This window comes from Hipposideros armiger, unplaced genomic scaffold (assembly GCF_001890085.2).
Source record: "Hipposideros armiger isolate ML-2016 unplaced genomic scaffold, ASM189008v1 scaffold_139, whole genome shotgun sequence".
Taxonomy (NCBI): Eukaryota; Metazoa; Chordata; class Mammalia; order Chiroptera; family Hipposideridae; genus Hipposideros; species Hipposideros armiger.
This window is the reverse complement of record NW_017731489.1, coordinates 58,596-72,600: the sequence shown is the minus strand read 5'-3', so window position 1 is coordinate 72,600 and position 14,005 is coordinate 58,596. Positions and strand designations below refer to the sequence as shown.

At 40.5% G+C, this 14,005-nt stretch overlaps 1 protein-coding gene across 1 annotated transcript in view; it reads left to right on the top strand.

The window, feature by feature from the left end:
* Positions 1-14,005, top strand: part of EPSTI1 (epithelial stromal interaction 1) — a 77,687-nt gene that overhangs the window by 15,122 nt on the left and 48,560 nt on the right. The window contains exons 4-5 of the mRNA XM_019650295.1: positions 2,487-2,560; positions 3,233-3,316. Coding sequence (XP_019505840.1) covers positions 2,487-2,560; positions 3,233-3,316 — 158 coding nt within the window. The remainder of the gene's footprint in view (positions 1-2,486; positions 2,561-3,232; positions 3,317-14,005) is intronic.

Sequence of the window (14,005 nt, the reverse complement as noted above, 5' to 3'; positions counted from 1 at the left end):
CTAGCCCCCTCAGACCAGCTCTGTGGGACTAATTTTTCCCATGAAATTAGATCTTTTTGGTTTTTATCAAATAACAAATTTGTCTAGCCAATTTCATTGTTCAGTCATTTCAGTAATTAATGTTCAGTCCTAGCTTCCGGTCAAAGGTGTTACTTTGGGAGATTAAAAGATCTTCCCTACTCTAGCCCAGGTCTATTTTGGTAGAAAGCTAGAAAACGAAATGGGGCATAGCTGAATTCTTCTCCTGTGTTCTCAGATTCTGACCTCCAGCCCTAGGGTCAAAGCGAGAAGGGGAGACAGGAGAGGTAGGGGTCTGTGGTGCTCCGATCCTGGTCTCTTCAAATCTAGGTATATGCCTACTGTGCATTCTCCCCCGCGGGGTTCTTGGAGCTCCACACAGTTCCTCCTTGCCTGCCTGATATTCCTTTCTCCTGATTTCCCTGATAGAGATGACAGGCTCTCCTGCTGGCACGCTTGGCTTCACCACTGGCTCTTGGTAGGTGGGCTCTCTTTGCAGGGTTCCATTGTTCCTCAAGGTGGCCCACATAGGCAGGTCCCTTTAAGACAGCTTTAGATGGGCATTCTCCTTCTTGCCAACCAGACTGGGAATACAGGAAACGCTTGTTCATTCTTTCTTCCCATAAACTCTGGGAACACAGGCTACTTGCCATGCAGCTACCTCTTCTTGATGACCCATCTGAGTAGCCAACTGACAAGAGCTCTTAGGCTCTGACGTTTCTAGGCATGGGCCCACTAGGACCCTCCATCTCTTGGGGACACAGATTGAGATCTCTAAGTGATTTTCATTAAACCTCTCTTGTTCATCTTGATGTGAAGGTTCTTCCTTCCCAAACACAGAGAAGATGGAATTCACGAAGACATCTTTCCTCTGATTTCTACCTCCCTTTGACCTATTCAACTTCTTTTATAGGCAGAAGATTGTTGCTAGTTAAGGTTCCCCAAACTACAATAGTTCAGCTATCCCCTTGACGATAATGCTTAGGGATCTTGCTTTGGAATATAGAAGAGTTGATGCTTATTGTCTTGGGATCTTAGCTAAAAGTGAACAGAATCTCATTTTTGACATATCTAGGAATATCCAAAGATATATTTGTGGGAAGAGGCTAAGGGGTAAAGAAAATTCTAGAATGTATTAAACTTTCAGATGATCTTTGAACAAAACCTGTAAACACTTAGACATTTGAGTTGCTCCATTTATTTTTATTCTCAACTCTCCCCCTATTCCTCTCTCTCTTAAAATATTGGAAGAATACCGAAAGGGGCTGTAACATTAGGTAAAAGCTTCAGTAGTCCTCACTGTTTCTTTCCCATTCCTCGTCCCCCACAGCAGAGACTGAAGGGCTGAAACCAAACAAGCTTTATGTATCTTTTGGGACTCAGAAGAGACATCCCTATGGTGTCTTTATCAGTACAATTATACAAACTATGGTGAATGCAAATTGTTTTAATGCATCTTCTGTGAAAGTGAATCTTTCAGAGAACTGACACTTTTAGTGACCAAAACACCAGAGAAGTATTTCAAAGGGATCTTTATAATACACACACCAAGCTTGCATAAACACTGAGAAATCCCTAACCAGCAATTCTTAGATGATTGTCAAGCTGCAAGGATTTCTGGCCCCAAATTATTTTAGGTTTAAGAGAGAGCAGGCAAATAATCTAACATTCACATTTTTCTCTTGACTACCTAAAGAAAGACTAATAAATAGTATAGATTGACAGTCGATTACTAACAAGAATATCCCCATTCTACTTTTAAAAACGGAGTTATAAAGACTACATATTTGTCTAGTGTCAAGAGTCCCAAGGGTTTCTTCAGCTTTGCCACTTGAATATAGATAGGGCAATAGAGGCAGAAGAACCATTCAAGCAGCATTGATCATTATCTTTGTTAGGGCAGCGGTTCTCAACCTTTCACAGGGGTCGCCTAAGACCATCGGAAAACACCTATTTTCCGATGGTCTTAGGAACCGAGACATGGCTCCTCTATCCGTCTCCAGGCCCACATGCAGATATGCCCACATACAAGTACCCGGCGACCCCTGTGAAAGGGTCGTTCGACCCCCAAAGGGGTCACCACCCACAGGTTGAGAACCGCTGGGTTAAGGAATGGCCATTAACCTAATAGAATTTCCAAGATGGGCACTATTTATTATTTAACGTGGACCTTCAGGTATGATTTCAATCTAAATGAAAAGTTGAATACCTACATGACTGAAAAACTTCAGTAGGATTATCCTGTTCTTTTAGGAATATGGCCTTATCTTTCTGTCCAGCTCTGTTTCTCCTGTAAGTAATTACCATTCTTTAATGTCTTATTAAGAAAACTGGTTATGTCCTTCTTTCTAGAGGTATGAAAATGTTAAAGAAACTCATGGTGTAGACTTATGGATTAATTACTTTTTGATGGCTGACATTTCAGCTTAACATTCATGGTTCACCTTCGTGATGTTTTTTTGCCTTAGGTGGGAGCCAATCAGAGGCTCAAGTCAGGCAGAAACAGCAACTGCAACTGATGCAATCTAAATACCAGCAAAAGGTCAGAATCTGTCTCTTGTAGTTTAATTTTGGCAAGGAATTTGAGCACCAGCACTTTCTAGTAACAAGGAAATAATATAGTAACTTAACCAAAAGCATAAAACTTGTAAACCAATTACAAAAGGAAACTCTCAAAATCAAAGAAATCCGGAAATGAGAGGTGAAGAGATAAATATCTAGAATTCTCATTCAAACCATCATTTAGTCAGCAGGACCCCTATTAAGGGTTTTTTTTTGTTTTTGTTTTTGTTTTCTAGTTTAACTGTACTATGTTTTGAATATTTTGGTTCCAACAACATGGATTTGTTTATACTGTAACAGTCGTGAAACTATTACCAAAAAAAAAAAAAGATTTAAGATGCTCAGTGAGTTTTTACAATGAACTTGATGAGGTTTATAATCAGAAAAAGTGACCTGCCCAGCTTTAATCCTTCCCATCCCAGAGGGTGAGAGGCAGGGGGAGAGACAGAGAGATAGAAACCAAGGAAGAAATACAAAAAGAAATTTCCCGGGCAGGAAAAGTAACCTGACCATTCTCTGTGATTTAAGTAGCTTGAAGTCCCAACATCTAATCATGGCGACACACAGCACAAACAATACTGTAATTTGTATCCCAGTTCAGACTGAAAAATAGTAACTGGTTTTTGTCCTCTGTAATCTTTATACAATTCAGCTAAAAAGGGAAGAAGCTATAAGAATCAAGAAGGCGGCCGAAGAAGCTGAAATCCAAAAAATGAAGGCAATTCAGAGAGAGAAGGTAAGATGGTGGAGAGGCGGACGTTTACTGAGGGCATCTTACCTGCCAGGTGTTCTTCTAAACACGGTCCCTAGACAAACTCATTTAATCCTCACAATAACCCTGCAAAGACTATGTTATTCTTATTACCCAAGTTCAAAAATGAGGACACTGACACAGAGGATACAGCACTTGCTCAAGGGCTCAGAGCCAGCAAAATAGAGTAGAATTCGAATCCAGGCTGACTGGCCTCAGAGCCAGAGCTCTTAGTTACCACACTGTCTTGCCTCCCAGGCGAGTGATCAAAGTATTGGGTCATCGGGAAAGTTATAACGTATTTTTCTATGTTTTTCAATGCAAAAATGCGTCATGACTTTCCTGACGACCCAATAGTTGCTGTATAATTGGCTACAAGGCAAAGCAGTTAGTAACCATGGCAATTAGTGTGCACCGCCATATTGATATCCAAATATTGACTTTTCTAGGGTGATGTGAATTAGAACCTACTCTCTTACTGAGGAAAGAGAAAGCATTTTCATATTAGTGATATGATCTAAGCCTCCAAGTGATGTTTTTAGTTTTGACAGTCATTCTGGGGGTGGGGGGGAATCTCTTAAAAATGCTCATCAGCTAGAGAAGAAGGAAGAACATAGCGTTACTCTCCCCCCACCCGCTCCGCCTACCACTGTTCCCCTCAAAGCCCTAAGCTGCAGTAGGTTTTAAGTGTTGTAGGTTAGGGTCAAGGGGTTGGTTGACTCATGACACTGATGACCGAGTATGACACGTGCTGCAGGTATAAGTCATGAAAACACAATCCTATTCCTGCTGTCTATCTGTCTGTCTCTGTCTCCCTCCTTCCTTCCTTTTTTCTTTTAAAGATTGAGTATTGGCCAAGATTTGAGCCTGGTTACCAAACAATAGTTAGAATTAATGGTTAGAATTCATTAATGAGTTAATGAAGCCAAAAGCTGATGGCTTATGGAATGCATGAACTCTATGGGTCTTTGCTTCCCCGGGGAGCTCTCTATCGGCTGGTGAGCAGACTAAGTCTTTCTTGGAAGGTGTCCTGTTGTGCTGTGTGACTTTGAGCAGGCCCCACTCCTCTCGGAACTACTCCTGTAAAATGAGCTGTAAGCCCCACATCCTCTTCTCCCAAGGCCCAGGACTAGCTGCAGTTCTGAGAGATGCCACCTCTGTGGAGACGTAGGCTCTGGGGAGGAGATAAGGCTGTCCATATACATGTGGAACTGTACTGAAATGCTGGGAGTACAAGAAAAAAAAGTAGGGGTTTGTTTATAAATTTTGAGTTAGCAGCCCATTTCCAATTGATCAGCTGTTACACCTTATTGAACACATTGTCATCACAATAACTTGTTTTTAAGCCTGTCTTTCTCATGCTACTTCTCTATTCCCCACTCTCTTTTCATCCAACTCCCCACCCCCCACCACCCCATTTCCTTCTTCAAAGGAATGGTCACACTTTGGTCTTGCGGTTGTGAAGTGTCCCGTTACATAGGACAGAGTTTATTCGCATTGCAGGTGGAACTAAGAAAATCATTAAATCATCACCAGGAACTGAATTAAGAGGCATGCAGATCTGAAGAAAGATTGTGTTGCAACCTCTAAAGCTAAAAGTCACTTATTTGTTGTCACTTAAGACCCATAATTGTCTGGCTTGTGGATCATTTATAGCTCATTTCTTCATGGATCAAATAACAACTCAGAAATGTTACTGGCTGAAACGGTTTCCTTTAACTGAGTAAAAGCAGCATTTTTCCCTTTCCGAGTTCTACCATATAACTCGAGCTGTATAGCAATCACTAACTATAGAAACTTTAATTGGGTTGGCTTTTCCAATATGATAGCTGTAAGGATTGTTGGTATATATTTGTCTGAAGGTGAGAGATGGGGAGGTAGCGTTGATGTGGCTGAACCAGCGACATTGGCATCACTTGTTATTATAGAAAAGCAGAACTTCGAGGCCCACCGCAGATTTTCTGAACCAGCATGTACATTTTAACAGGCACCCCTGGTGACTCTTGTGCGCGTAAACGTTTGGGGAGCGTTCATCTAAACGACCTTCCAAGAGAATGAACAGCCCAACCCCGCTCCTTCCACAGACCTGGCTTCTCTGGCTAATTGGCCTGAACTGCCCCATGACTAGCTCTTCCTGTCGTACATAAATCGGTGGCTTCTCATCCTAAATGCGAGTCTATTTAGGAGCTTGTGTCAGATAAAAGACAAATGGACATTAGCCATCGAGAAATGACATACTTCCCATTGCCACGGTGAGAGTGGCCAGGAGAAGCAGTAATGGCTGTGCTTAAGGAGCATTCAGTCTTTAAAATGCACAGCAAGCACACACATGGACAATAGCCTGCAAAGCACCGCCCTCCTCCACGGGCAAATGGCTGCTGTCCAGGATTGTTACATTTTGACAAGTTTTTTAACTGGTTGACTTCATGGCGGTAGGTTGGAACTGACCATATGGGAATATTTTCTCCACGGAAATCAGTAAATGCTACCAGTCAACCTCCCCTCCTCCCTGCGAGAGCCGGTTGTTACGTTTGTCAGCACACCACTGCTTAGCCCTAAACAAAGAGGTCCTTCTCCCTCACCCTCCCGTACCACCTACATGTATTCCAAGAGTCAGAGGGCTGAGGAGGGCAAAGATTTGGTGAAGTAGCTGCCATTCGCATGTCTGTCTGATCCTTATTGATTTAAAAATAGATTTAACCCATGTGGTAGGCAGAATAACGCCGCACCCCACCCCTCCACATTCCAGTACGTGGAACCTAGGAATATATTATGTTCCATGGCAAGCGGATGGGGGGCGGGGGGGTGTTGAGTTTGCAGGTGGAATTAAGATTGCTAATTGACTTACCTTCAGATAGGGAGCATGCCCAGCTTTATCCAGGCGGGTCCCACATAATCACAGTGGTCCTTATGATTATGGAGGAAGGTGGAGAGCATGAAAAGATGATAGCAGGAGGAAGGTTCAGCCTGTCATTGCTGGCTTTGAGAAGGAAGAAAGGAGCTACAGCTAAAGAATGTGGGCGGGTCTCCAGGAGGTAGAAAAGGCAAGGAAACAGAGTCCCCGCTGGAGCCCCCAGAAGGAACCAGCCCTGCCGACAACTTGATTTCAGCCCAGGCAGATGCATTTGGGACTTCTGGCCTCCAGAACTGCACAATTATTAATACGTTTGTGTTTCAAGCCACAAAAGAGTTTGTGGTAATTTGTTACAGCAGCAGTAGGAAGCTTATACAACTCGCGTGGTTTTAGAATGTATTAATGTCTCTTCCTGGAAATCTATAAAGCAGAGAAAATATCTCTATAATATTTAGAGCATCAGAGTGAAATAAAGTTGTTAAAAAAGAAAAAAACGGCAGCATACCAGATGCAAGTACTTTCTTTGCCGCTGGATTTTACAGCACGAGTAGACACGTCTTCATAAATCCTCACAGCAAACCTTTCACCGGAATTTAGTGCTAGGGGAGTGAACCGCCACTGTGCTGTCCCCTTATAATCACATCGATGAATTACACAATAATTTGATTTTTTTCAAACATTCAGAATGCCCACAAACTTACAAAACGAAAATCTTCCAATTCTGTGTCAAAGGCCTTACTCACCTCCTGGAGTCATCTTATTCTGCCTTTGATCTAATTGTGCTTGAAATAATATTATACAGTGCATATAGTTCACAAATACTTTCATTTAATACTCTCAGCCTCTTGGGGTATCATAAACTCAGATAGGGCAGGGAACCAGCTGGAGATCTGAGTGGCATCCAAAGCCTTTCCTTGCTCTTTTCAATAAACCATAAAGTCGTAAAGCTGATAAAGTTATTTGGAGCACTGGCGGTCACGGTGTTTTATGCGGACACTGAGAAGCATTGTTAGTTATTTTTAATGCTGTAAAGTGAAGTGGGAACTCACCAGTAGGAAATCAGGTATGCATATTAGATACAGAGATGCACACACATACATATTTTTAAGGAATCACACTTGTTACTTATTTCTAATAGCAAGGGCTAGAGGTTTAAGAATAACTTTAGTGATAAAACTTGACACTGAGGAAATTATTTCAATATTGTTTTTATACACTAGGAAAACGTCCCTTCCTGAAAACTTTCAAGGAACACCAGCATTTCCCAGAAATGTGGTTTCTACATCATGCCTTTCTTTGTGGATGCATCTGTGTGGGCATTAAGCCTCTGGTGTTTGAAATGCAGTAGGATCCCATTAACTAATTCCATAGTGATGGGAAGTTAATATCTCTGCAATGCAAGTGTGGTACTAAAAGGGTAAGCTGTTAGATGCTCTGTGCTTCACTTTCCTTATCTGTGAAATGGGTATAATAATAATAATAATGGAACTGGTAGGCTTAAAGGATGTGATATGTGCAAAGCCCTCAGTACAATGCCTAGCTAGCACTTAGTAAGCACGCAATAGGTATCCTGACCTAATGAATTATGCACATAAAGAAGTGCCTTAACCCTGTCTCATTTGACTCTATTATATATAATAATCAACCTCTGGTGTGGAAGGCAGAGAGTGGGGATTATTCTTATATTACACGTGGATGAATTGGTTTACTTTTTTCATTTCCACCAAACCCATGTGAATAAGGTTGCTGGAGAAAAAAAAAACACGCTCAGCTTTTTTTTTTTTTTTTTGCCACACCGCCTGTCCAGGCTTCCGTCTCACCTGGGTCTTTAACAGTGCCTAATGCCTGGCATTTTTCCTTTGCAGTCTAGGCCCATCTAAGGTCTTCCTCCTCTTCTTTCATTTTCATCATTCTCATCTCTCACCTTCTAGGAAGCAAAGGTCCTCAGGCCATAAGTACCTTTATTTTTATGTTTCCTTACTCTTCCTTTGCTGTTTCTATCCCCGTCTCACTCAGGAGGGATAAGAAAATGCTTTTCCTTGTTGCTATAATGAATTCTGCCACCTGTGCTTACTATCTCATCTGCCCTTGCATCTTAGCAACCTTGCTGTTCCATCAGTTAAGCCCCCTTTTCTCCTGTTACATTTTTGTTTTTGATTTTTTGCAATCTTGGGATATAATTATACTTAAGTCTCTCATCTTAAAAACAAAATGTCTCTCTTTGTTCCGGTTTGCTTTTGACTCCTCCATCCCAAGCATCATGGCTCAACTTCTCAAAGCCCCTCTACCATATGCAGTTCCACACGTCGGTTTGTGGACTGACTCCATGACCTGAAATACAGAATCTCTGTTTTAGAAAATGTTCCCCAGGTGATGCTGAGCTTGGCCGGCTTAGGAATTCAGCTCCTTTGAGCCCTCGCCCTCTTTCTGGTGGGTTGAGTTTGCCTTCTGTCTCTAGTACTTCACTGGTCTTGATCTAGTCAAGATCACCAATGCTGCTCTTAATAGAAAAACCCAAGGGAGACTTTAATTCCTAACTTATTTAAACTATTTGTGATATTATAGTAACTATTAATTACTCCGCCATTTTTTTCCTATTACAGTTGACATTCAATATTATATTAGTTTCAGGTGTACAGCATAATGGCTAGACATTTATATAACTTACATAGTTGTCCCCCGATAAGTCTAGTACCCACCCGGCACCATACATTAACTATTACATTATTATTGACTATATTCCCTGTGCTGTTTCTTTACATCCCCATGACTATTTTGTAACTGCCAATTTGCACTTAAACCCTTCATTTTTTTCACCCAGCCCCCAAACTTCCTCTCATCTGGTTGTTCTCTGTATCTATGATATCTATGAGTTTGTTTTCTGTTTCGTTTGTTTATTTTGTTTTTTAAATTCCACATATAAGTAAAATCATATGATATTTGCCTTTCTCGGTCTGACTTATTTCACTAAGGATAATACCCTCTATATCCATCCATGTTGTCACAAATGGTATAAGACTTTGTTCTTTTTCATGGCTGAGTAGTATTCCATTGTACATATGTTCCACTTCTTCTTTATCCAGTCATGTATTGATGGGCACTTAGGTTGCTTCCATATCTTGAATATTGTAAATAATGCAGCAATGAACCTAGGGATGCATATATCTTCTCAAATTAGTGTTTTGGATTTCTTTGAATAAACACTCAGAAGTGGAATTGCTGGGTCATAAGGTGGTTCTATTTTTAATTTTTTGAGGAACCTCCATACTGTTTTCCATAGTGGCTGCATTCATTTACAATTCCACCAACAGTGCATGAGGGTTCCCTTTTCTCCATGTCCTCGCCAACACTTGTTGTTTGTTGATTTATTGATGATAGCCATTCTGACAGGAGTGAGGTGATATCTAATTGTGGTTTTATTTTCATTTCTCTGATGATTAATGATGTTGAGCATCTTTTCATATGTCTGTTGGTCATCTGTATGGCCTCTTTGGAGAGATATCTATTCAGGTCCTCTGCCCATTTTTTAATTGGATTGTCTGGTTTTTTGGTGTTAAGCTGTATGAGTTCTTTATATATTTTGTAGATTAACCCCTTATTGGATTTACCATTGGTGAATATCTTTGCCCATTCAATCGGTTGACTTTTTGTTTTGTTGATGATTTTTTTTGCTGTGCAAAAACTTTTTAGTGTGAGGTAGTCCCATTTGCTTACTTTTTCTTTTGTTTTCCTTGCTCAATGATACATATCCAAAAAATATATATTACTAAGAGTGCTATCAAAGAGTTTACTTCCTATATTTTCTTCTAGGAGTTTTATGGTTCCAGGTCTTATATTTAAGTTGTTAATCCATTTTGAGTTTATTTTTGTATATGGTGTAAGAAAGTGGTCTAGTTTTATTTTTTGCATGTATCTTTTCCAGTTTCCCCACCGTTTATCAAAGGGACTGTCTTTATCTCCTTGTATATTATTGCCTCCTTTAACATGAATTGACCATATAGGTGTGGGTTTATTTCTGGGATCTCCATCCTGTTCCATTGATCTATATCTGTTGTTATGCCAGTACCATGCTGTTTTGATTACTATAGCCTTGTAGTATAGTTTGGTATCAGGTAATGTGATACCTCCAATTTTGTTCTTCTTTCTCTGGTTAATCGGGGTCCTTTGTAGTTTCATATAAATTTTGTAGTTCCATATAAGAAATTTTGTAGTTATTTGTTCCAGTTCTGTGAAAAATGCCATTGGTGTTTCGATAGGGATTGCATTGAATCTATAGATAGCCTTGTGTAGTAGGGACATTTGAATGATGTTGATTCTTCCTATCCATGAGCACAGCACATGCCACCATTTATTTGTATCTCCTTCAGTTTCGTTCTTCAATGTCTTATAATTTTCCAGTCAAGTACTCTGTCCTTTAAATCCCACCCCTCTGGAATGCCTCTGGATCCTTTTCCACTGTTGAAGTTTCATCAGGTCCCATCCCTGGTCATCTCTAATGTCCCTCTGCCTGTGCCACCCTATCCTTGAAAGTGCCTGTATTTCCACATTTAAGGATTTAGTTATTGCTTGTGCTGGTGACTTCTGAAATCCCTATCTCCAGGCCAGACCATGTGCTCGAACCTCAGGACAATATATTTTACTGTATGCTTGATATTTCTCTCTAGATGTTTTACAAGTACATCTCAATCCCAATAGGTTCCAAATTGACTCATATATTCATTCTGATGCTCGTACATGGGACTCATCCTGTATTCTGGCTTCTTTTCTTACTCATCCTGCATCAATATAGTCATACCTTCTAGTATTCCGCCTTTTCCTCCTGTTATTTCTGTCCCCTCCATTTTTCTAGAGCTTGTCCCTTCTTCTCTGGCCTGCTGCTTTAATTTGGGACTCATAATTGATTCCCTGGATTACTGTGAGTCACTCCACTGGTTTTTATATTTGTACATTTGTGGTCCATCCTCTGTGATGTTTTTAGAGTGAGCTGATTACTATCCTACTTAAAATAACGTGATGGCTCACCATGGCTGTTAACGAGGTCCAAACGCCTTTCCTCGCATATAAATTCCTTTATAATTGCCCCTTTGTACTTTGTCAGCCTTATCTCCCACCCTTCTCAGTACAAACACCTTTCAATTGATTCAGGAGCTTCTCTGTGCTTCCCTGAATTGGCATATTCCCTGGTGCCTTTGTTCATTGAAAATACTGTGAGCTGTGGGAATGCCCTTTTCCCGCCCAGGGCCTCTGCTAGCTCATTATTAACCTTGTGTGAATTAGAAATGATTCTCCATCCAAGCAGTCAGTTCTGAGGGTGCTCAGATTGGTGACTGATGGTACCTTTGTGAGAAGTAGGAAAGAGACAGGCTCTGCTGCACTGGCACTGCCCTTGCTGGGACACAAGGCCTGGTGAGCTGAACGCTGGCTCTGTTTCAGGCTTCCCAACCCCCATGGGGGCCAAGCAGTGAGCCCTACTCCCATCAACCCTTCTCCCCCTGGAAAACGTTTGTTTAAGATTGGTCTCTATCTAGAGCAGCGGTTCTCAACCTTCCTAATGCCACGATCCCTTAATACAGTTCCTCATGTTGTGGTGACCCCCAACCATAAAATTATTTTCGTTGCTACTCTATAACCGTAATTTTGCTACTGTTATGAATCGTAATGTAAATATCTTTTTGTTTTTCGATGGTCTTAGGCGACCCCTGTGAAAGGGTCGTTTGACCCCCAAAGGGGTCGCGCCCCACAGGTTGAGAACCGCTGATCTAGAGTTTCTACCTCTCATTAGACCCTGTTCTCATCCTCCTATTTGATCGTCAGTCCCTTGGGGAATCTGAGGAAAGTTGTGAGCCCATTCTTTGTAAAAATGAGCATACTCCTAACACACAGCTCATCCATGAACCTGAGTTTAGAAAGCACATTCCGAGTATCATTCAACTACTTGGCTCCCATGCACAGGATGGGGACTTCCACTCAGTAGGCTCTGAATGAATGTTTGCCGAATTGTTGAGAGTATTTCCCGACTACCAACTTCTGTGCTTTTTCTATGTGTTTGTATTACATTATTTGCAAACCTCTGTCTGCTAACATATTTTACATGCTGCCATCATTGCTTTCTTGTCTATGTCCCCAGCTAGCTTCTGAAATTTTCCCGAGGAGGCACTGCTCTGTTCATATCTGTATTCCTAGCACCTAACATAGTACAAGAATATAATAGGCATTTGAGAATGCTTGTTGAGAGTCAGTGACATTAAATGATTTAAGGTCACTCAGATAGTGATAATAGACTTAAGGCTGATTGAATAATGTTTTCTTCTGGACCTCATGATCTTAGGCATTCTACATTCTTCATTTGTGCATATATGTGTAAGTATGTTTGGGTGACTTCATGACTTGCTGTTAAATGGAAAGAAATAGTCTGACTAGATCCAAGTATTTGGGTACCTAGGTGCTGCATACAATTTCTTAAATACGCCAGTACAGTAAAACCTTGGATTGCGAGTAACATGGTTTGCGAGTGTTCCACAAGACGAGCAAACATTTCTAATACATTCCAAAGTAGTAAAGGAGCGATGTCTTGCAATACGAGTAGTTTGTTTCCGAAATGAATTATGCTCACAAACCAAGGTATTACTGTATTTTGCAAAATACATCTCCATCAACTTCTGAGTGATAAACAGACCTTTGTTGGATAGAATTTAACTACTGTTCTTGTAAGATGAATTCAATGATAATCTATTAGTGAAGAGATTAAAATAGTGTTGTTTTTTTAAAATTTCTGACCTTGCTAAAGGAACACAACCTTGGTCTCTAGATGCTTGTGTGGGATTTTTTCTTCACTATTCTCTAAGTAGCATTCCTAATGCTGGTTAAATCAATATCTACAGCTTGCTAGCTGTCTTTTACCTTTTTTCGCCCTTCAGAGATGGAGGGAGTTCATCGCAACTGACCACTTTTGGTTTCATAAGGCAGGATTTTTTTCTAGATTGGGATCCTGTTTACTCGGTTTTATAATTCTCTGTTAGTTTGCTTTCCAGACTGTGTTTCGTTGATAATCCAGTTGCTTTGTATTATGATTGATGCATGTTGACTGTAGTAAATACCCTTTGTTTTTTCTGAAACTGAAATCATCTACTTTACCTTTCAAAATGGGACTAATAAGTAGTTCTGAATAAAATTTTCATGGAAATGAACAATGTGAATAATTTCTTCTTTTCTTTAAAAGATGAAGCTAAACTTACATCAGGGTTTGGAAGTGATGATTTCCATTAGTCTTCCTGCTGGTCAAATGCAGTGGTTTTTTTTTTTTTGTTGTTGTTGTTGTTGTTTTTATTAAAGCAAACCCGGCTGCTCACGTCTCCCTTGGATTCATTTAAAACCTCAAGTCTCTCCTGTGTGGTAGAACTTGTTTCAACTCCCCATTAAATTTGTGGTCTAGGAATTTTTTGTTTTTGTTGTTCATAGGCAAGTTTTAAAAAAAATGACAGCCGTCATAGTGAACAAAAAGCAAGTATCCCTGGGTTATTAAAGTTGGATTAAAATATGCCAGAGCCATGGTGACAGTAACATCAAATGTGAAGTCTTTTGTCCCTAGGCACTGCAAACAACTAATTTAAAAAAATGAGGACTCTGTTCTATTCAAGTGAATGACTTTTTTATGACATTTGCTGCTCAGTCTCTCCACAGCTTTCAGTACCTGATTCTGAGTCAGAAGGGAGTTGGGTTGGCTTATTGAAAATCTTTTAAAAATTTTATAAATCTTTCCCTGAATGCTTTCGTGGAATGTGTGTGTGTGTGTGTGTGTGTGTGTGTGTGTGTGTGTGTGT